Source organism: Anabas testudineus, chromosome 8, assembly GCF_900324465.2.
Source record: "Anabas testudineus chromosome 8, fAnaTes1.2, whole genome shotgun sequence".
Lineage (NCBI taxonomy): Eukaryota > Metazoa > Chordata > Actinopteri > Anabantiformes > Anabantidae > Anabas > Anabas testudineus.
The window spans coordinates 19,933,094-19,957,588 of record NC_046617.1 but is presented as its reverse complement, the minus strand read 5'-3'; the positions used below and the strand labels follow the sequence as shown (position 1 = coordinate 19,957,588).

General features: G+C 40.9%; 2 protein-coding genes across 2 annotated transcripts in view; one reads left to right on the top strand and one right to left on the bottom strand.

Moving 5' to 3' along the window:
* Positions 1-5,159: 5,159 nt before the first annotated feature.
* On the bottom strand, positions 5,160-6,509 carry LOC113152186 (DELTA-sagatoxin-Srs1a-like). Its single transcript, XM_026345280.1, has 2 exons — positions 6,317-6,509; positions 5,160-6,152 (listed from the first exon to the last, which is right to left on the bottom strand). The coding sequence occupies exons 1-2, from the start codon at positions 6,382-6,384 to the stop codon at positions 5,735-5,737; spliced, it is 486 nt and encodes a 161-aa protein (XP_026201065.1). The 5' UTR covers positions 6,385-6,509; the 3' UTR covers positions 5,160-5,734.
* Positions 6,510-9,672: 3,163 nt separating this feature from the next.
* grb2b (growth factor receptor-bound protein 2b) overlaps positions 9,673-24,495 on the top strand; it is a 28,880-nt gene continuing 14,057 nt past the window's right edge. Inside the window, exons 1-2 of the mRNA XM_026352278.1 lie at positions 9,673-9,868; positions 11,037-11,293. Of these exons, the coding sequence (XP_026208063.1) occupies positions 11,216-11,293 (78 nt within the window). The 5' untranslated portion in view covers positions 9,673-9,868; positions 11,037-11,215. The remainder of the gene's footprint in view (positions 9,869-11,036; positions 11,294-24,495) is intronic.

Here is a 24,495-nt window from a genome sequence, read left to right as displayed (position 1 = left end):
TGTCTGCTCCCTGGCCTGGACTCTGGGTAGTCAGCGACTAGCTAGGCCTGATCTTAGACTATGAGCTATACTGCAAGAAATGAGAGCAGCACCTTCCCGAGTGGGATGGACACCGTCCCGCCCTAACAGGCCAGGTTTGCCCTCAAAGGTACTCCAATTATCTATGAAGCCCACGTTGTTTTCGGAGCACCACCTGGACATCCAGCGGTTCAGCGACCATAACCTGCTGTAGGTTATGTCACCTCGTCTCATTGGGAGGGGGCCAGAGAAGATTACCACTTCGGACATCGCCTTCGCTAATTTAAACACCTCTTTAAAGTTATTCTTGGTAACCTCAGACTGACGAAGGCGTATATCGTTAGCTCCGGCATGTATCACTATCTTTGAAAAGCTATGCTGTCCTAAGGCCCTGAGATTGCCTTCAATGTCCGGTACCCTGGCCCCCGGGATACACCTGACCACAGCCGCTGGAGCCCCTAAAGGTCTGGCTAGTTTCACGTGTCTCATGATCGAGTCTCCTATGACCAGAGTTCTTCCAGGTTTCTCAGCGGGTGAATCACTGAGAGGGGCAAACCTGTTGGACACGTGAAGCGCGGGGGTGGTGTGCTCCGGTGGGCTAGCTTTAGCCTTAGCCTTAGCTTTGGCTGCGCGAGTATGCCGCCGAGTCGTCACCCACTCGCCCCGCTGTGAGGGCTCTAATGCCGGAGTCGGGGACTGGCTATCACCGCCCGCGGCACCCAGACTGTCTTCTAAAGAAATAACACTACTCTCACTCTCTCTAACCCTCTCTAAAGTCTGGATGCGCTCCTCTAACGCTGATATCTTCTCCGTCAGAGTGCTAACTAACACACACCTGTCACAGGTAAAATTGTCGCTAACGACGGAGGAAGACGGTCTAAACATCCTGCACTCCACACACTGAACAAGCTGAATATTAGTCATCTTAAACGTACCTGAGTTGTAGAAATGTAGAAGAAATGTTGTGTAGAGTTTAAAAATCCCGCTGTTGTTCTCAGACGAAAAAAACACGCGCGTCCTCCAAGAACCGGAAACGGAAGTGAGTTACTTCACCAATGTACACAGTATATGTACACATAAACTCTGAGTGATGTCAGCCAATAATATTCTAGACTTTACTGGCATAGATAGGACAGGGTTAAGTGAATGTAAGTAAATGAGTAACAAGATTTCAGTCCTATTTTCCATCACTTTTCTTCCCCTAATATTTGGGTCATCTGATAAAAAGGGGCCAACTTCTGTGTTGTGCAACATATTGAGGTGTACATAGCACCAAGTAAGAGCCAAGTTCAAAACTTTCAATTCGTACCAGTCTATTGATCTGAAACACAAGTAAAACAAATGACTTTTCCATTTGACATTCGGAGGGAGCTGTTGGCCTTGATGAACTACCACTGGAAACAGGAAACAAATGTGCTTTGTTGGGTGCTGTTGAAATAGCAAATTACTTCATGACTTGATGGCAATGCTTTGTCTCGACCCACATTATGTAGCAAGCTTCAGTAACTGAGATAGGAGAGACTGTACATACAACAACAGTTGCCCAGGTTCTTCACCAGTCAAAGCTTTATGGGAGAGTGGCAAGGAGAAAGCCACTGTTGAAGAAAACTCATGTTAAATCACGACTTGAGTTCACCAATAGACATGTGAAAAACTCCATGGTCCAGTTGAAGAGGGTTCTTTGGACTGATGAAACCAAAATGGTGTTTTTGTCCATCAGACAAGCCGCTATGTTTGGTGCTCACCAAACACTGCACATCACCACAAACACACCATCCCCACTGTGAAACACGGTGGTGGTAGCGTCATGCTGTGGGGATGCTTCTTGCAACGGGTCCTGGAAGGCTTGTTAAGGTAGAGGGTAAGATGAATGCGACAAAATATAGGACAATCCTGGAGGACAGTCTTATTCAGTCGGCAAGACACCTATGGCTTGGGAGAAGATTTGTTTTCCAGCAAGACAATGACCTGAAGCATAAAGCAAAGCTACACAGAAATGATTTAGTGACAACAAGGTGAATGTTCTGGAGTGGCCCAGTCAAAGCCCAGACCTCAATCCAATAGAGAAAGAAAAATGGCATAAAATTCCCGTGTCCAAATGTTCAAGCCTAACTGAGACCTCTCCACACAGACTCCATGCTGTGATTGAAGCCAAAGGTGTATCTACTAAATACTGACCTGAAGGAGGTGAATATTAATGCAAACACTGATTTCACCTTACACATTACTTTGTAGAAACATGTTTTATCTTTGACATTAATGAAGTATATTTCTGAAATGTTTTTGTCAAAGTCCCCAACTTTTATTGACCATGATTCATTTATGATGTCAATAAAAACATGAAACGTCCAGGGGGGTGAATATTTTTAATAGGCACTGTAATACAGAGAGTAACACAGTGGACGACGTGCAAAAGTGACTGAGGCTGTGCGAGTGAAATGCAGTGAATCATTTTATTGCGACAGTAAGGAAACATTTACAAGATTTCATGTCAGAGTCTTAGAAAGGTCACTAGAGGTATCACCAAGATGATTTTGAAAGTCACCTAGTTGTTCAACATGAACCAGCCTAATTACCTACAATTATAGTAGCTCTAAATCTATCTCGGATCCGATTTGATGAGTTACTACCTTAACTGACCCATAATTATATTTAGGTTCAGAGCTGCAGCTGTACATAGAAGACAGATATTGTAAGGACAGTAAATAAAGGTCATTATGATGTGCAAAAACTGAAACAATTAGCTAATTTCAATGAATAAATTCCATTTTTAGCTTCTACTCAAAGTTAACTCAGTACCTCTCCAAAATCTGACTAAAACAACTCATTTATTAGTTTGAATGAATCACTTTTTTTCCTTTTTGTTTATTCATTCTTCAAATAGAGATCGATAGTTTGTAGTTACACTCGTTGGTTTATTGTACTTTAGAGACATAAATGGCTGTTTTCACATATGCACAAGAGATGAAGAGCAGATTAATTCAATTCAATTCAATTTTATTTGTAGAGCGCTTTTTACAATTGACATTGTCACAGAGCAGCTTTACACAATGAATGAACAGTACATGAACAGTGAATGTGTATGAATCATGAAATGAGATTGTCCCTGATGAGCAAGCCGAGGGCGACGGGGGCAAGAAAAACTCCCTGAGAAGGCAACAGGAAGAAACCTTGAGAGGAACCAGACTCAACAGGGAACCCATCCTCATATGGGTGATTACATGCTGTGTAGGCAGCAGGCAGTCCAGTATAACAGTTAATGTCTTTAAGTTAATGTGGAGTCCAGTTAGTTAATTGCAGGCAGACTTGTTCCATTCCTTGACTATCGAGCGTTGAGTCGAGACCTCAGAGAAACAGCTTCCGACATCCGCCGAGGCCAAGACCGACTTCATGGTAGTGTGTGACCAACTCCAGTCTCCAAACGCATCCCATAGGGGATCCAGGCGACGAGATCTCCAGCCAGAAGTTGGGCATCAGGACGAGTCAGACAGGTCCAGAGGGCGAAGGGTGGAATGACGTGTAGCTCGACAGAAAGACAGGAAGAGGGAAATAGAGAAGTAGAGAAAGAGAGAGATGGCAGTTAGTTGTATTCACAGTCGGATAAAGTTTGAGGTGAATGTATGTGTAGAATAGTGCAGCAGGGACTCCGGCAGGACTAATTATGACAGCCTAACTAAAAGTGTGGGCCAGAAGGAAACACAGACATGAGGGCTCCTTGGGATGTAGAGCAACCGAACACTTCACCATCAACAAACCTGAGTGATCAGTGAGAGTTGGGAAGACAGCATCTAAACATACCAGTTCACCATAATGCTCTACGTTCATGAGTCCTTCCCAAATCTATTTTCTCAAATGCTTGACTAAATAGGTAGGTTTTCAGCCTAGACTTAAACATTTAGGAAGGCTATTACATAACTTTGGGGCTTTGTAAGAAAAGGCTCTGCCCCCAGCTGTAGTTTTCATGATACAAGGTACTGACAGGCAGCCAGCATCCTTTGATCAAAGTAGGCGTGGTGGATCATAAGACACTAGCAGTTCACTTAGATACTGCGGCGCAAGACCATTTAATGCTTTAAATGTCAGAAGTAGTATTTTAAAATCAATGCGAAATTTCACGGGGAGCCAATGAAGTGTAGATAAGATAGGCGAGATGTGATCGTATCTTCTGGTTCGAGTGAGGACTCTCGCTGCTGCATTCTGAACTAACTGAAGCTTGTTTATGCACCTGGTTGAACAGCCAAACAGTAAGGCATTACAGTAGTCCAACCTAGAGGTGATGACAGCATGGACTAATTTTTCTGCATCACTTAGTGACAAAATATTCCTTATTTTGGCAAAATTTCTGAGGTGAAAGAAAGCTGTCCTGGTGATATTATCTACATGAGCTTCAAATGAAAGACTGGAATCTAGAATCACACAAAGGTCTTTTACTGTTGCACTAGATGTAACAGAAAGGCCATCTAGAGTTACGGCGTGATCTAAAATCTTGCTTCTATCTGCAGATGATCCTATAACTAGTACTTCTGTCTTATCAGGATTGAGCAGAAGGAAGTTAATTAGCATCCAGTCTCTTATATCCTTTACACATTGGTCAACTTTATTAAGCTGTTTGATCTCATCTGGTTTTGATGAAACATATAACTGTGTGTCTTCAGCATAACAATGAAAGTTAATACCATGTTTATGGATAATGTTGCCCAGAGGAAGCATGTAGGGGGAAAAAAGCAGTGGGCCTAAAACTGAACCCTGTGGAACACCAAACTCCACTGGAGAGCATGTGGAGTAATCGCCATTTAGATCTACATACTGATAACGATCAGTCAAATAGGACCTAAGCCAGGAGAGGGCCGTTCCCTTAATACCAACAACATTTCTCTGAAGGAGAATACTATGGTCAATGGTGTCAAAAGCTGCACTGAGGTCGAGTAGCACAAGCATAGAGACACTACCCTGATCAGAGGCCAATAGGAGGTCATTTACTACTTTAACAAGTGCCGTCTCTGTGCTGTGATGAGACCTAAATCCTGACTGATAGAGTTTGTGTATGTTATTTCTATGAAGATACGAGGATAGCTGCCCAGCTACTATCTTTTCGAGAATCTTTGAGATAAAGAGGAGGTTTGATATTGGCCTGAAGATTACACAATATCACCAGCCCACAGATATTATCTGAACAATACAGTTCAACAGAGGCACAATTCACAGTTTTTTAATGATTGTACAGTTTAATCAACTCTTTATTAGACATAATAAACTGACATCTGAGAGTATATTTGATATTGACTTGATATCCCTATGATGGTTTATTATAGAAATATGTATTTAAATTGGACAAAATGTGAATTAACATTTAAACATTGTTTAACAACTACAGCTACTAGATCATCTTATCCCTGAACTACAGATGTTTTGTACATCCTTTATAAACCACAGCACTTTCATTTCCCTAAGACTGTCGTATGAACCAACCTCCATCAAAGATGTGAATATAACTGCAGTGAGGTGAAGTCAATGGTCTGTTTAAACCTTCTACTAAGTGTCAGCATTGTCAAGGAATTAAAATGTCCATGTTGCCACAGATGGGCAGTTTAATTAAATAAAGCTTCAGCCCATGAGCAACACCTACATTCAGAAGACTGAGCCTCTATTTTGGGGTTAATAACATGAACACTGACTGTTCATGTGATTTTGTGCTATATAACTTAACTTTGTCATCTTAGTTCTGGCGCACCTGAATCCTGATGACAGGTTCGCAAGTGTCTGTCATGGTGGCTGTGATGGTCACGCTTCCACTTGTATAAGTGAGGCTGCCATCTCTGGCTGCACCTCTGACATACCCCCCCTCTGCCTCATAATACATCTTTCTGTATAGATCATAATCACATTTTGTGCTCATGGGAAGCACTCCCACTCCAAACAGATTTTCGAACTGGTTGAAGTCGAAAGGATTGGAGAACATGATGGCCAGTTTTCCTGGATTCCCCTTTCCGGACTTATTGAGGAGGTCATAAGTAACGACACCAACAGATCCACATGATGTACCAGCAGTCTTCTCGAACACAGCAATGCCAGAGTTGGAAGGACCAATTTCAGGTGGAAAAGGCGTGGAACAGGACCCACAGTAGGTGTAGTGACTGGTCAAAAGGGAAAAGATATAATGGTTTTACACATGGAAAGTTAAATGTCTTTTTTACAGGACAGAGAGGACACTACTAGCTTAAATATAAATTAAAACAAGACTCAGCCCAACAGCAAAGTCTGAATAATGTCAGAGACCAAACATCAAGTCTGTTGGTACCTGGGGTTAATCAGCGTGTAGTCAGAGCAGTAATTCTTAAGCTCGATGATACTCTGGCGGTGTCCCATCACGTCTCCAATCAGGACAGTTAGATGTTTTGGAATCGATGCAATTTCAGCTGTAAGCTGATAAATACAGTAAAACCAGATTTAATGTCAGAACAAAACCAGCAGTGGTGCAAATAAAGTGAATAAAATCTTAGTCCATTTGTAAAATCTGTGCTGTGTCTCTATGTTCTGGCTTCTTATGATGTTGTTTGTGCCATTTGTGGATACAGAACAATAAAGTCCTGTAAAGAGATTTTGTTCCATCACCTTTTATTATACCACTGTATTAAACATTAGCCTCGGTTGTTCCTGTCACAAATATTCATGATACGTTAAACTCAACAACAAAAACAGACTGACTTCCTCACAGATTCAGTATAAAGGGAAATAAACATCGTGTTATCAGTGAAACTATACTAAAGTCTGACACACAGCGGTGATGAGATGAAGATGAAGAGCCTGAGTGACTGTAACTGCAGCATCTGCAGTAAACCTCTTATATAGACAGTATGACTCATGTAGAAAGTAAAAGTGAAACTTTGACAGTATTTGTTGAACTGCAGTCCCTGTTTCTTCAAGTACTGTTAACTCACTCATTACTGTTACTTTAGAAGACCTGGACTTAGAAGCATTAAATGGAGACAGATCTAAACAGAGGATGGTTAGAATGGTTTTCACCATCACACCTCTCTGTTACTTGTGTTGATAACTTTTATGTCAAAGAGAAAACATTAGGAAAAACTCACCTCTTAAGATATTCCAATGAAGCCCTGTCGTGTGGTTCTCGACTCCCCGTTTCCTCTGTTCAGCTTCAAATGGTCTCAGTGTGGAGCCGCTTACACCCCGTCCTCACAGCCCAGATCTGGCTACTAGCATAAGGTCTGCGACGTTTATTTCCGCTTCCTTCCACGGAGCTGGGAGGGTCTGGAGTTATCAACAAGATGATTCAGAAAGTCAACATGAACCAGTCTAATAACCTACAATCACAGCACCAGTTTAATAAGTTACTACATTAACTGACCCATAATTATATTTAGGTTCAGAGCTGCAGCTGTAAATAGAAGACAGATATTGTAAGGACGGTAAATAAAGATCATTATGATGTGCAAAAGCTGAAACAATTACCTGTTTTTCTATTCAGTCTTTAAATAGAGATCGATAGTTTGTAGTTACACTCGTTGGTTTATTGTACTTTAGAGAGATCAATGGCTGTTTTCACATATGCACAAGAGATGAAGAGCAGATTACACAATATCACCAGCCCACAGATATTATCTGAACAATACAGTTCAACAGAGGCACAATTCACAGTTTTTTAATGATTGTACAGTTTAATCAACTCTTTATTGGACCTAATAAACTGACATCTGAGAGTATATTTGTTATTGACTTGATATCCCTATGATGGTTTATTATAGAAATATGTATTTAGATTGGACATAATGTGAATTAAGATTCAAACATTCATTTAACAACTACAGCTCCTAGATCATCTTATCCCTGAACTACAGATGTTTTGTACATCCTGTATAAACCACAACACTTTCTTTTCCCTAAGACTGTCGTATGTACCAACATCCTTCAAAGATGTGAATATAACTGCAGTGAGGTGAAGTCAATGGTTTGATTAAACCTTCCACAAGGTGTCAGCATCGTCAAGGACTTAAAATGTCCATGTTGCCACAGATGGGCAGGTTGAAATTAAAAGCAGATGTTCAAAAGCAAAAACAAAGACAGATGACCAAAGAAGTTAAATATCTGCAGAACAACTGGTTCTGTAGTGGAATAAAGGTAACAGCTAACATGTAAGAGTGATACTGTACATGATCCTTTTTGACAGATAGTTTTAACATCATCATTAAAACTGTTTAATGATGTTAAACAGTTTTAATTGTCTATGAACAATTAGAAGAACCAGCAGGACGTCTGCTGTTGTTATCACACATCCTTAAGACACATAAAATATGAACTGAGAAGTACACAGTAGTAGTACATAGTAGCAGAATACTGTTCTTCATCTGAGTGACTATAAGATCCTATAGTCAACTTTTATCTTAAAGCATGAAGGTACTCCAACCTTATCTATCTTTGTATTCAATATTTTAAACTTATAATAATAATAATAATAAGAAGAATACTTGTGTAACAGTAGTTTCCCTGAACCACACACGTAAAGCATAAAATACAGCAGCATATTTTAAAAACTCTTCACAGAGGTGGCTGAAGTACACAAACTCCAAACTCAAGTAAAATACTCTCCTACAAGCGAAAGTACCATTTCTAAACTATGTGTCTGTTTCTTTGGGTTGGAACAGGTACATGGTCCAACAATGCTTTTCAATGTGCTAATTTAGTTTAATAAACTCTACCGGGGAAGAAACATTTCTATCAATATATATTAATACATAAATTATAATAATAATTTCATAACAAATCTAAGTCTGCAAGAAAGTAACTGGTAACTAAAGCTGTTTAAAATGTAATAGAGTAAAAAGTAGCACTAAATAGAAATGTGTCAATAAGTGCCAAAGTTACCACTTCTAGTTCTTCATGTGATTTATAAATGAAATATGGAACCAAGGAATGAGAATAAAGAAGGAAGGAAGTTATATGAATTATAAGAAAAAGCAACTTCTCACTTTCCATAAAGTCAGAAAAGTCTCATAGATACACAGAAGTGTTTTAAGTACACAAACTTAATACTCAGGTAAAAGTGTACTAACACTGTAGTACTAGTTAAGTGAAAGTACTCCACTAAGAAAACAGTGTATTTTAAACAGTTTTTATTGTGATGCTGTTGATAGTTGATAGTTCAGATTTGTTTGACAAATTCTCAAAGTTAGAAATTATGATAAATATTGTGTGTTGACCTAAAAACTGCAGAAAGAAACAGCAGCTGATTTAACCTACTTATATATTGACAGGAGGTTGTTCCATAAATAATAAATCAACGTTCATTAGTTTATAATGTTTATTTTTATAAGAATCTTATTAGAAAAAAGTAACTAAGGCTGTGAAATGAATATAGTGGAGTAAAAGTAGAATATTGTACTTGTGTGTAGTTCAAGTAACATGAAATGGGAACAGTCGATAAAGAACCTCAGACCTGTACTTAAAGTACTTGTACGCTACTACTTCCTAGTACTCTTTAGATCCATACAGTACATGTACATGTACATATTCAAAGCGTGTATATAGTGATCATGTCACACAGTGTGACCCTCAGCTCCAGGACCAGGACCAGGACCAGCTCCAGCAGCAGGACCAGGACCAGCAGCAGGACCAGGACCAGCACCAGGACCAGACCCTCCCAGCTCCGTGGAAGGAAGCGGAAATAAACGTCGCAGACCTTATGCTAGTAGCCAGATCTGGGCTGTGAGGACGGGGTGTAAGCGGCTCCACACCGAGACCATCTGAAGCTGAACAGAGGAAACGGGGAGTCGAGAACCACACGACAGGGCTTCGTTCGTTCCGGGGGCAGCGTCGACACGGAACCTCTCGAGCGGTGAGTTTCTCCCGACGTTTTCTCTTTCACATCAAACTTGTGGCTGTTTTCCCGTTCGCGTCGCAGGCTACAAGTTCAGCAGCGTTAGCTAAGCTAGCAACAACAGCCTGTTTTCCTCCAGCGTGAAGCTAGTGAGCTAGCAGGCCTCGGCCGACTGTAAACACCACACGGGGATTTTCATCCGAGCGCCTGTCTGGAAGAAAATTCACCTCTTAATCCCCCGTTGTGTTAAATTTAACGGGTTTAGTTTGATTATGGTGCCTTCTCGCAGTTATTGTCGAGCGACCGTTAGCCGGCGTGCTAGCTCCAGCGTCCTAGCACACTGGGCGCAGTCCGCGGTCTAGGGCGCTGGGACGGACTCGGTTCGCCGCTGGACGACATCACAGAAACAGGCTTTGGTGCTGGAAACGACTCGTTACCTAACGGTCCAGTGTGACGGGTGTAGACCGTGAAGCAGCCTGGAGGCTAATGACCGTCGCCCCTGTTGGATCCAGCTTCCCCTTTTCTTACTTTGTCTGCTCTAACGTTACTTGTCATCGATGTGTCATCCTTTGTTTGTTGGTCGACTTGTTGGGAGACACTTCACTGTAAATATCACAGGTACTCAAACGACCTTTCTAGAAAACTGTCTTGACAGATGACCTGATGACCCGTGGGGGGCAGAAACCAGTCCACGTTTGCAGATGATTTGCCAAAGGTCTGTTGTGACCTGGATCAGATTTAATGGACTTACGTGAGGCAGAGATGTATTAGTGTGAATCCATCAGAGCTGTACGGTGGTGTATCAGCAAACAACCTAATGGGATAATGTAGATTTACCCATTAAACTCAGCAGCTGTAGTTTAGCCCATGTATCCCTGTCAGCTCTACTTAACCAGGTGACTGACTTCTGTGGTTCAGGTGGTTACTGCTCAGGAAGGGCTGTAGGAACTGTCACACGCTGCGGCCAAATTAGCTTTGGGATAGTTCTAGTACAGCACATCAATCATAGACATTGATGTTTAATATTGTAAACTGTCTCAGCACAGGGACACGAGTCTGTCACTAGATGACCGTTAGTACTGATGTGTATCTTTCAGGGTGATGAGAGTGACGCCTGGATCAGAACGTCACTCTCAACATCCTCAGTTTTTCTTTGTCTGACTGTTGTACTGTTTCTTGTTTGCAGGCACCTTACTGTGACCTTTATGTGAGGCTTAGGCACTACAGGATCGGGTCATAGACGGGAGGAGAGACTCGGAGAAAAGCATCTGGCCACATAAGCCTGGATACGTGTTTTTATTTTTTATTCAGTCCCTGAAACGCACAACTTCAGCCTAGCAGTTTTCCAGTGCACAACTTAGCACCATGGAGGCCATTGCCAAATACGATTTCAAAGCGACAGCTGATGATGAGCTTAGTTTCAAGCGTGGAGAGATCCTCAAGGTAAGTGACAACTGTAATCATTTGGTGTGAAAACATTATACTATTATTTCCACTGTTATAAGTCGTATCCATCCTGTTAAATGAAAGTTAAGTCAGCAGTAACTACATTTTAGGTGTACGTTTTATTAGTAAACATTAAAGGAATGGTCAAAAAAAAAAACAACTTTATTGTTCTGATGCATTAAACATACTTAAAGCCACGCTTAAAAGAAAAAGGATGAGATTGTGCTCTAACCTCTGCTGCATTATGCAAAGGTAACATGGTTATTACATGTGTTATCAGAACAATAGATTCAGACCTAGATGCTGTACTTGTATGATGATTACACTGCAGAAGGCGAAGCTATTAAAGAGGCAAAAGATGCAAGGTTTTTGTTCCGTTTTGAACTATTTAAAGTGCTCTACGTGAAACCCCAGGCTTGTGCACATCATCAGGCAAGAGAAGCTTATTCAAAGCCTTAAGCTTTCTGCTTGCCTCAAAAGCATTTATGTCATCCTCTGACCTTGATGTGATAGCCAAGATATCAGAAAGTACATACTGCAATTTTCCTACACAGCGGTTCTCTTTGGATTTAAATGCAATCATCATAATCCCTCTGTTTAGAGTCATGAAGGGCAGGGTGCAGCAGACATAGTGCAGAAAATAAGATAAACCTTCACACTTCCTCATTTTCTTGGAAAAAAATATGCAGCCAAATACTTGGTTTCAAACACTCTTTTGATAATGCATAACATTAAGAATTCCCTATTCTTCCCCCTTTGGCTTTAAGGCCAGTACTTATTTTACTAAAAACGGCCGCCTAGAGTTAAGATGGTTCTCAGAAAGACTGCCCTTACAGTGAATAGCCCCTTTTATAAAGGGTACATTTGCAAAGCACCATTCAGGCTTTATGTCTCTTTAGTTTCACCTGTGGAAATGCAGGTAGATAGAAGAGTGTTGCAGCGTAATGTACACATCAGATTGTTTTTACTGTTAGTTTGTAACCAGTACATATACACTTTCCACATACTTTTATACATTTACAATCTAGAGTACTGCTGTGCATCAGTGTGACAAAGAGCCATGAGTTTATATTATCATATAGTGTGAGTTTGCATGAATAATGTAATAGTCAGCTGTTGCATATGAGTTGACAAGTGGTGTTTTATCCTGAATAAAAGATGTGAGATGGGAGTTTTGGAAAGACTTCTCATCTCAACGGGAGGGCCTGAAGGGAGAGAGAGAGAAAGTTATCTCAGGAAGCACCAGGCTAGAGATGAGCTCTTATTAAAGTTGCATATAAAGAGAGAAAGTAGTCGCTTCTGTCTTGCTGGAAGATGTCAGACATTTTACCAGAGTTCCAGCCTGGATGTCCTGATTGTTTTGTTTTTCTCTCTTTCTGTCTTGTATGACAACATGTATTTCGGTTTCTGGGCAATTATATTAAACTGAGCATTATTTACATTATTCTTAATCATCAGATACTACTTTGGCAAATGCCCCAGGTTTAATAGAGACCTCACTGATTAACATGATCCAGAAGATTTTTGTAATTAGACACAGTGCTTTGCAATAATGCAGAAAATTCCCATATTGGTAATTTTCAATCTGTAAACTTATCTGTTCTGCATCTGGATCTATGCTGCACTGTCAACATGTTGGATTCTAGCAGCTTGGTGACGTAGCTGACACATCAGGCAAGGAAAAAACACAGTGTTGGAAAGGTAACCATGAGTTGGATCAAACATCTGCACAAGACAAAAACTGTGGTAAAGAAGGTCGCTAAACACAAGAAATGTAGAAATTGTTTGGATTTCTAAAGATGGACAAACAACAGAGCAACATCTCTGGTGAAATATGCAGACCATCTGCTCTGTGCGCAGACTTGGGGAAACGTTCCACTTTGGTCGGTGAAGATTCTCAGTCGTCCAGATGAAGTTATCTGGAAGTTGAGTCATGGCAACGTGACTTCCTTTTTGTTAGGTTGAAACGTTTTGCTACTCATCCAAGTAGCTTCTTCAGTCTGATGACTGAACGTCCAGGTTCCACTTTGGTGTAAAACCGATGCTACAGTGGCTTCAATATGAAAGATATTTATATCTTCTCTCTGCCGACACATACCTACTCAACCCAGCTAGTGGGTAACATACTGTACATACACAGTTTTAAAAGCTAGAAAAAATGCTTTGACATGGTTATTTCAGGCCAGAGAATGAATCTGAAATGTGGAAGGAAGGCCTGTATGAACGTTGCCTCCAGCTCCAGCCTCATTTCATCGGAGTCGTTTGTTGGCTGCTTTGCTGACAGAACCAGTTCACTATTTGAGACACAATATAGTGGCATGATGTCAGATACCACCCCCTCTCCGTCTTCTTTCATCTTCTTTATGCTGTCTTCCTCCTTTGTTCCTCTCCAGAGTACTTTTGCATTAGTCTCTAGTCTGAAGGTTTTCCCCCAGGTAACTTGTGAGAAACAGGATGGAACGATCAAACGTGGATCCACATTTAACCAAATAAATCATTTATTCTAATAGGGCACAATAAGGCTGCCGTTATTTTTATTTGACAACTTGACAGCTATTAGTTCCATGAGGGCATCATCATGGAGTTTTTCTGTATCTTAAGGACATTACTGTGACGAAAAGCAGAAATAATAAACTATTGTTAGTTTACGTCAGTGTTCAGACAGACATCAACTATGCATTCAAAACCACAGCGTTGATCCAGGAAGTCCAGTTGGAGGAACAAATCTGTGTGTTTAAAGTTCATTAGATGCCCAAACACAGTGCAGTGGTTTGTAATAATCAGAGTCCAGATTGTACAACTCTGAAAAGTTTCTCTGGCTGCAACAGTTTTATCGTTAGTTGTGACGATCTGGAAGCATCCGTAATCCACCAGAAATGTGCACTGATTGGCGATTGTAGAACTGCAAAACAACTTCTTACCAGATCCAGCCTAAGGCTTTGAGACTGAGTTCGATAAGGCGGAAACTCCCCTGTGCTACTGGTCCCCGCTGTGTTAAACACACTTTCCCGCTCAAATTAAAGTGAAGGGATTCATTTTGTTTCTTCTCCAAGATGTAAAATAGTCTGAAGGCGGCCATATCGGTGTAGATGTACCTGAAGCTGTGGACCATGCTATACACATCTAAAGGAAGGTCTTTGGCTTCCATCACCAGTGCTCTGTCTGTTTGCTGATACCAATACTAAACAGCTCAGCTCTTAGGACAAAGGGTCCCTCTCATGAGAGATCAGGCTCATGTTAAGGCTCTGCTTCAGTGTGGCATCCTTCGCCTCTCACCATTCTTCAATGTCAACAGCTAAGGAGGATGAATAATCAGAAAATGTTAATGTTCATTTCTTTTGGATATGAAGAGTTTGGATAATGGAGAGATTTCTAAATGTGTGTTAGATGCACACAGAGATAAAAGGAAACCACTGTGGTTTGGTACCATGGACCCTTACTAGACTATGTGGCAATTACAACAGGCATCAGCAGCACAGTTGGTTGCAGTTTGAGTGACTCAGTCCAGACTCTCTGTGTCGAGGCCCAGATATGAGGCAGCTCCAGCTCTGGCTTGATGCCACACATCCACACAACAGTTTCCCTCCTCGTTTCAATTGCTTTTAGAAAAAGGCCTTTTACATAAGCATTTTATCTAATGGTCTGCCACTGAAGGGATGAAGAGGTTGTTTTAGGGACACAAACTCCTGTATTTCCTCTCATAACCTCAATCCAGCCAGTAAGCTTTGTGTATCGATGCTGGATCTTTTAGGAGACTGATCCATCTGTGACTTTATTTGGTTTAATCTTTTTTATTGACTGTGATCAGTCCTGATTTCTTTTATCACTAGCCAACATGTGTTCTATTATATATTCCATTAATAATATTATTGTTACAACCCAGTAATGGGCATTAGTTACGTCTAATACCAACGCAATGTTCAGTAATCAGGTTTCACAGCTGTCAGCCAGCTAGCAAGCACTGACTCACACCACTGGTTGACCAGACGCCTCTATCCTCTAATTTGCAGCTTTGAGTCATACACCAACATTTAGTTCTGTCATTTGCTGGTTCATGAGTAGTGAAGCAGACTGCCACATTACAACAGAGACTCCAACCCCTCAAGTCTTTCTTCAAGCAAGTAGAAGCTATTAATTTTTAATTTAGTATATCTGCTCTTTAATTAGGTGTTTTACTCTTAATATTACATTTGCTCCTTATCACTGAGTAGCACACAGAGCTGTTGCAACCACCTTCCTGTTTTATCTTTGCAGACAGTTTCGAGTTGGTTAACAGTTCTCAACATGGAGACAGATTTGTTGAGTCTTAAAGTCGGGATACAGAAATGTATATAAAGTATAAAAATGTCAAAGCACTGAAGCGCAAGCTCATATGTAAAATATCTTGCAGTACAAATGTGCCAAGTGTGGGCCCACGACACATTTGCATAATGCAGACTACTTCAGTTTTGCAATGTGAGTTCTTGTCATGCATAGACAAAAAGGGGAACATCGACCCAGAAGGTTTAAGATCTCTTACTTTAACAGTAGTATTTTAGTCTTTGATGTGTTTTATTGTGGGTTTGAAGTCGAGACATTCACATGTCCTTTTCAGTGTTACCGCTTCATTTGGAGTTGAAGTTTTCCCTTTGGCTGCTACACTTTTACCTCTTGCAAGTAAATATTTGTCCTTGGGAGGTAATAATTGTAATTGATTGATTTACTAAAATGACTGAAAAGGCTGAAGTGGAAAATCCATTGATATGAGTAGTTTAACTTATCATAGAATTTGAACAGATCAGATTAACACTAAAAATCAATGAGCAGTAAACATCATTCACAGCTCTCTCTTAGCTCAAATACATAGATGACCATGTCACATGATTCAAATCAACCAGGCATATCCAAGTAGCGCTGTTGTCCAACCAGTTTAATAATCAAATCAGCTGTTTTCCATATCCGTGTGATTGTAGAGACCAGCCCAGAGTGTGTTACAGAAGCGCAGCCTCGTCTCGCTTTGCTCACTTTCTGTGTCAGAAAGCAGATCAAGAGACGAAGCAAAGCAGCAGGCATATAGAGGCCACAGCAGAGGCCGGCCATTGCCCCGAGCACTGTACATTTGTTCTCATTTCCTCCTTAAATAAATAAAGATTAACTGCCGTGCTAGGCTGCAGATTTAGCTCCCATCAACAGATCTGTATTCTTACAGAGTTGCATGATCTAAGATCCGCCTTTTCTACTTTGCTACTTCTCCAAACTGTTGTCTACAGATCCAAAAGCGTTTATTTAAACCCTGTTTAAATAAGTCATGTTGATTATGTCAATATTAGACCGCAGCCATTAATGGTACTGCATGCCATAAAAGTCTATTATTGAAAGTCACCCCAGGAACTGAAGGAGAGGTTGCCAACAGAGCTCAGGCCTTTGTGGAACATTAAGACACTCTGTGGTCATTGGAGGCAGATGTCAGCTCACAGAAAACATCATGATAGTTTCACTGAGAAACAGAAAACTAAGACTTGCTGCAAACAGCAAAACATGGCTTAGACATTTCAAGGTCTTGTGATTGAAATTGAATCCTGCAGAATGGTAAAAATGTAGGTTTGAGATCTTTCAGCTCATCAAGCCAATTTGGTAAAAAACCAACTCTAAATGCAAATTGTTTGTTCAGCTGTGCTTTATTTATAATGTTCCACATTTTGTGGTATTTCAAAAGTATGTAATGTAATGGTTCTCAAACTGAGGCTAGAGTCTCAATACAAACTTCCCCCATCCCCCCTCTCATGTATTAATGGCAGCTTACTGATGCCCACAAATTCACATAACACTTCAGAAAGCTAATATTTATTGTCATAAGAGGGCCCTCCATTCGCTTTGTGTAAGGACTACGTTAAGAAAGTCACACTGTCTATATAGAAGGCGTAGTGAGAACTGTCTGTCAGCAGCAGCTGTCATGAGCCGTTTAGGGACAGTAAAGAGTGTAGGTCATCTCTGTTTCAAAAGCAGTCAGAATCTAGCATACAACCCTGCTAGATTCTGAATCTGCTCCAAATAATAACAACCAACGATGTATAAACCGAACTTTGGGTTTGCAGAATCGCTTCTATTTTTTACATTATGTTGCCAGTATTAAATATAATAAAGTTCCTCATCCTACTGCCTCGGTGCTGCCTCAGACTTTCTGGAGCCCGGAGTCGACTTGGGCTTAGCGCCTGTGCTTAAGTTGTCTAGTCTGTGCCATCATTATCATGTCCTTGTATCTGTGTGTGCTTACATTGATGCTACAGCTTTCACATCCTGTTTGACATGTCTTCCAACCCCCAGCAACTTCCTGCGTCTCCCCAGCAAACTCCAACAACTCTGCACCAGCATCACTACAAAACAGAATTCATGCAGAGAAGCACAAACACAGGTCTTCGACACACAGTTAAAATTTCTCTTCAGCTTCAACCAGTTCGACACTTTCTCTTGATGTGCCGCACCCTTTCCCTGATTAATGCCTCCCTCATCACCTATTAGTACGTACGTTATTGATTTCCGTCCTCATCTGTTCGTCAGTGCTGCCTCATAATGCCTTGAAAATCTAAACCTCACTTGAAAGACTTATAATCCGTCATTAGTCTGAGCTCCTAACTCAGATCCAAATCCAACTATTTCACTTTTCCTTCCCCAACATTAATTCTGCAGCAGACTTCTTGGCCGTCTGTGAAGCAGCAGTGCAGTTGATTATGAGGAGCTGAAGGGTCAATAAATCGTGGCTGTGCTGCTCATTGTGCTGTTTTTGATACAGCTGAAAATCTCCACTTGCACTGCCAGAGGCCTCGTAGGATCTCACTGGAGTCCAGGAGACTGTGTGTGTTCTGTTCACATTTGCATAAGACCACACTATTTTCTAATTAAGTTCTAAGTCCCTGGAGAGAGAGCTTAGATAAGTACATTCTTCTTCTTGTCCTTTCTTTTGTCTTATTCAAACAGTGTGACCTTGTTCATGTAAAATCTTTCTGCAGGCTTTTTATGAAACATAGCTAGAGACTTGCAATGAATAGAGGCCCAAAAACACAAATAAGTCAGGATAAAATGTGAAACGTATTCTAGTCGTGCAGTGCAGTACATCTGCAACATGTCGGTACAAGTGTTTGCTTTTGTGGTGGCACTATCTGTGTTTTTTTACATTTACAGTAGTAGCTAAAAGGTTGAGGGTAAACATGTGGTGTGCTTCTCAACAGCAGGAATAGCAGCCCTGTTCTGCTTGTGAGAGCACTACCTGCTCGCTTCTGTTTGCAGCACCAGTGGAAGGAGATGTGGAAACTGCAAATATTGCCAAAGCTTGGTAATGGAGCCAAGTGTGTTTGCATGAACATTTTATGCCTTTCTCCATTTGCGTTGTTGGGCTGTTTTGTGTGTCTTTTGTATTTGAGGCACCTGCTCCAAGTCAACATGTGGCAGCAGGCGTAATTGGCCATTCTGTCCTGATAACTGCCCAACAAGGCAGGCTTTAATATGTCAGCGCTTACTGCTGCTGCTGAAGCAGGAAATTGGTCATTCTTATCCTACTGAGCATGTGTGAAGGACTGACAACCAAGTCAGCCACTTAAAACAAGCAAAGATGAGATGGTGTAGTATTTCAAGTTAATTTCTGCACACTTAGATGTTCTGTAATGAGGCCATAACTCAACAATAAGTAGAAAGCAGCATCTAGGAAGAAACAAGATGAACTTATATATATGAGCAGACAAAGACGCCTGACAGCCGTGAGTAATATACAGTGCTGCTGCCACCGCCTGTTGTTCTGTAAGTAGACAATCTAAGATTGACTTACTCCACAGGCTGGTTTGGAAAAAGCTTTACTTTAGGCAAAGAAAACCACAATTTCTATCTGGACGCACAATGAAACCTGAAAGAGAGAAAACTGTGGTTACAGATTCACACAGCTTAATGCGGAAGTGGTCTTAAATGTTGTCTGTGGCCTTGGTTTCTCTGAGTTAGTCCTGCACAAGGAGAATGAGCAGGGACATTTGGTATTAAGGCACTGACAGTTATAAATGACCTGTTCTCATATCTGTAACATGAAATAATGTAGATATAACGGTACTGATGCAGTTCAGTTGAGGGCATTATAATTGGAATACATTTTACACTGATATTTGGGCACTCATATAAAATGGTATCATTTCAGCTGCAGCCAGGGTCTGGTAGACCGACATGATTTCATCGACTTGTTTCCTACACAGTGACCACAAACAACCTTTTAGTTTGTAGCTTGACATCAACATTGTGGATACTCTCACAGCAAAGCTAAAGCTAAATTGCAGAGAATTGAAGTTGTAAACTTGTACAATTGTGACACGGACTGTCCTTAACTAAACCTGTAGAAAGAATTGTTTTGGAGATTTGCTAAATGTGTTTAAAGCCACATTTTCTTGTTGACTGTGTGACCACGCAGGTTGGTTTGGTTGACAGTTTGTGTCTCAGCTGCAAAGATAGAAAAGCATGTGGTATCAACATAAAAACATACGTGTAGTTGCAGTTTGAATAGTCAACATGCGTTTTGTAGATGGATGAACTACACAACACTGATGCTATGTGGCTCATTAAATCATCCATCTAAAGCTGAATTAGGACAGTTCAGGTCTCTTTAATCACCACTTCTTGACACAAACATTGCAGTAGATGTCCCTCAGTTTTCTTTTGTCCCTTTTTGTTTTGCCTTTCATATTTTTTCCATTTTCTCTTTATGACGTCTTCAAAGCAATAAAAGGAGAAGGAAGAAAGAATTTTAGATGCAGGTCACTGTAGCAGCAAAATAAAAAAACCTTATGTAGCGTGGGAATGAAGAGACTTTTAGTGGTTTGACGTGCTATCACAAAAAGGCATTTAGCTAGCAAGCTGCCTCGGATGGAGCACAATGCACTCTGCAGCGAGTTTGGCTGCTCTGGAAAAAGATGCCCTCATTTTATGTTACATTGCCCTAGAGGAGTTTTCCTGAGCTGATCACAAGGAGTGTGAGTCTTCAAAGTGGTCCTCTGTCCTCTTCTTTTGCTTTACTTTCTCTCCCTCAGCTTCTGTTGCCTCTCTCTCTCTCTCTTGATCTTCTTCTACCTTGTCTTTTCACTTTCGTTCTCTCGCTCCTGCAGCCTGTCCTCTCACTGCTCTTTCTCCCTCTGTGAGTGTTGAGTCAGAGCTGTAATTAGCTCTCACTCCTCATCTCCACATCACTCCCTCCTGATGTGCTATAAAGACACTGACAGCTGTATTTAAACCAAAAAGTTATTCTCTTTCTTGTGGCTATTTTTCCTCTCTCTAATCAGTTTTAGTTCCTGCACAGCACATGAGGGAAGGAGACTGATTGGCCAGTTTTTAAGACATTATAAAATACATGTTTCTTGTTTCCAAAATGCTGGTCTGACTTTGATTCTTGTGCAAAAAACAGCAACAAGTCTGCTCCTGATGCTTTATAACAGCAACAGTTGTTCCTAAACACACAATTGTTTAAGCCTTCACATCTGTTTATTGCAACAGATTTTGTCGCTTTTTTTTATGCTTCAGTGATTAGAGGGGAATTGCCAAAATAAACTGCACAGAGAATTCAAGCTGTGATAAACAACAACATGATGTAAGAGAGGATCCCCACCCCCAGCCCTCAGCTGCCTGGGTTTAGCTGATGCTGAGAGGAGAAAGGAGTTAGAGCCAAGCTAAAATTATCCTTCCATTTTAATTATCACACTTACACTGTTAATTTCAGTTTACCACCCATCTGCGTTGTGTTACCTTCCATCTGGCTGTAGGGTTCATGTTGGAGTCTGTTTTTTGACAGGATGTTTAAAAAGATGATGAGCATTACAAAAACAAAGATACTCTAAGTTGATTTACTTTGTCCCAAGACAGACAAATACAGTGTTAATGTGGGAAGATGCCCCACTCTACTCATACTACTGTACGATCGCAGGTGTGGGTTCATAAAACCCAGTGGAGTGATGTAGCTTCACCCTGTAGAACCCTGTAGTTTAGAGAAATGGCTCCAACCAATCCCTGAACTTGACTTTTTTGTCAAGTTCAACAAACTGTGCACAGGTAGAGGGAAACAAACAGGTGGGAAGTTTATTCAGATAACGAGGTTGTTGCTGTGCTGAGAACAGGCTGTGATTTTTACCACCAAGAGTAAACAAAACTCAGTAGCAGCAACAGAGTCTCCTTCATTATTAACATGTAAATAGATTTTAACGAAGCCATCCCAACAAATGAGATGTGGTAAAATTGCAGTGTTTTAGTGGGAATTAGGATTTGATAAGATTAATATAGAAAATGATTGAAGTTAACCTTGATATATTAACACTTTAAATACAGCTGTTGTTTAAGTTCTCAGCATGTGTGAACCTGCTCTTGTTCTTTCTGTAGCTGTGAACTTTGACCAGTGAGTCCCGACCAGCACAGATCAGAGTCTCTAATAAATATTGTGTTATATTACAGAAGGTTTCAGTTTGTGGGATTGAAACAACTGTGAGAGCCTCTGGACCGTTGCCTTATGTCCAGGCTTCAGTTCATGGTCTGGGTCACAGGTGTAATGTGTGTTTTGAAGATGCAGGCTTTACTGTAAGAGGGAGGCTCCCCGTGTGGTAATGGCCTCAAGCATTATTTTAATTACATGAGTGTTACAAGCCTTTCATTTACTAGAATCCAGTGTAATCTCTTTCTCTGTGCCTTTCTGTATCAGGGTGGCACTCGTTGCTTCCCTGTCTCTGACCCGACCTAGTCTAAGTCTGCTGCCTCCCTGCTGGGAGAAAAGGAGGTCAGACACATTTAGACGGCTTTTATGTTGTTTTTTATAAACAAAGCAGAGACCAAACTTGTCTGTGTCATCGTATGATGCACCCCATCCTATCACACCCCCAAACAAATTATAAGTGTCTCCACATATCATCTGTCCAGGGCTGTGCAGTTAATTCTCTTTATGTGGACACATTCAGGATATTAAAAGTTATAACATAAAACATATTTTTTTAAAGATGTAATCGCACTGTCCTGCAGAATGTACAGTTTAGGGGGTGAATCCGTTTGTCCTCTGTGTTTAATCTGGTGCCACTACAGGGTCGAAATACCAGGCTTCAAATTCCATTCCTGCAGGATGCGCACACACGCACACACACACACACACACACACACACACACACACACACACACACACACACACACACACACACACACACACACACACACACTCGCACATATAAATGCACTCAGACATCTCTTAGTGCTTGTGCAATCTTTTCCAGGCTTATTTTTCACTTTCTTCTTTGAGCCGTGCCCACCTGAAATCTCTGTTTAGCACTGACCAAGACACCTCCTCCACAGGGACTTTAAACTCTCCCCGTGGCAGCCTTTTTTCTACACTCTCTCCAATCTTCTGAGCCAGAAATGGATCTGAAGTTACTTGATTTGTACCATTTTAGCTGATTTAAAAAAATAAGTATCTCATCTCCCCCAGTCAGTGTGGAAGGGGGAATTATATGCCCTGCAAACATGTTGCCTAATTTAGATGTTTGATTTTCCTCGTTCTGTGAAATTATGATTGCTGTTACATAAAGTAACATCTTTTCTTTTTTCCGCTGACGAAATATTCAAACCAGGGGATCAAACACTTGAAAACATAGATTTCCTGTCAGATTGATTTCACCGTCTCTACTTTCCAGTGGCTGGCTTTGACTTTGCATATTACAGGTACACTGTTGTAACTGATAATTTTCTGTGGTTGGATTGCATAACCACGCAGCGTTTGATGTCATCGTTACCGTCTGGCGTGCAAATACTAGACAACAGAATGAGGCTCTATCAGGTCTATCAAAACTGGATCCAATAGGCTTTTGCGTCTGAGGTTCTGATGAAGCTTTATCTTGTCTTTCTATCTGGCAGACCTGCCGCCCGGTCGGATTAACTCACGCTGCAGGGTAATCCCTGCTGCTGATTTATTGCAATCCCGTGCTGTCCAGACGTGGTTTATTTAGCATCTTTTTTTTTTCTTCTTCTTTTCCTCTGCTGCCTCCACTGTGTGTCTCGCTATGTACCTCACTTTGTGCCTCCTCTAATGTTAGGTAATGATCAGTAAGATGGTCCAGTGTTCACCTTATGCAACAGTGACGTCTTAAATGTGGTTATTTCTCTTATCAGCATACTTATCGTTATGCAAAGGCTTTTCTTTGACATTCACTGTCGGCGGCCCAGGAAAAGGAAAGTGAGGATTTCACTTGTTTTTTGTGTATTAAAGTAAACTAAACGTGGGTTAAAATAATAACAGAATAACAGGATTCATTCATGATTTCACAATTTCAGACGTAATGGCTGTTTGTATAAATAACAAAACGACTTAGAAATCCTATTATGTTGCTTCACTTTGTCCACAAAAAATCTCTAAAGATAACAGCTTGGGAAGATTATTAATGATGCTAAAGCTCTGTGACCCTGTTTATCACGTGGATATTTCAGTGTCAAGGTTTTAAAGAGAGACTGTTACTAGTTGTGGGCCTGGGTCTCAGTGTGAGTGACAGCTGCCTGTTTGTAATGTCACACATGAGTTTGTGGGTGGAGGTGCTATTTTATTTTAGTGTGTGAGACGGGAGGAGGTGCAGTGGCAGCTGTGGAGGGGATAATCTCTGCCCTGGACCTTAGCCTCTCAAATAGAAACTCCTACAACTATTGTGGCTCAATCCGATTTAAATAGACAAAAAAAAATCTTCAGAGAGAGGGAGGGGTTCATATGATCCATAGAAGTGTAGAGCACAGCGCTGGCTCGGTGTGGAACAGAGAGACGGGCTCAGTCGGACACAATGCTGCGTTTGTCTCTTCTCTGTGTGGTTAAAAAAAAAACTGCCAACCAAGCAAATATTTGATTTCTGCTTTTCCTCATGAGCTGCCATTCTTTCACTTGTCACAGCCAGCAGATAAACAGAGCGAACTAAAGTTCACATTTCACCCATTTTCACTGTGCTTTTAATATCTGTCTGTAAACAGGAGTCTATTTAATGTTCAGGATAGAGGTGTGATCTTTTTAAACTGCTTAAAATAAAATATGTATTTTTACAAATCTGTGTAATTTTAGATTTGTTTTTGGCATTTACATACAGAGCATTTGTATTTGACAGTATTGAAGGAGACAGGAAGCAGAGAGGGTGTGACATGTAACAAGGTCCCCAGCTGGACTCAAACCGGGGATGTTGCGGTTATGTGGC

What these genes read in the sequence shown, in the direction of transcription:
- LOC113152186 (XM_026345280.1), bottom strand. Translation starts at nt 6,384, where the DNA reads ATGGGACACCGCCAGAGTATCATCGAGCTTAAGAATTACTGCTCTGAC. An exon ending in TACACGCTGATTAACCCCAG is followed by an intron (nt 6,153 to 6,316) that starts GTACCAACAGAC and finishes CCTTTTGACCAG; the next exon opens with TCACTACACCTACTGTGGGT.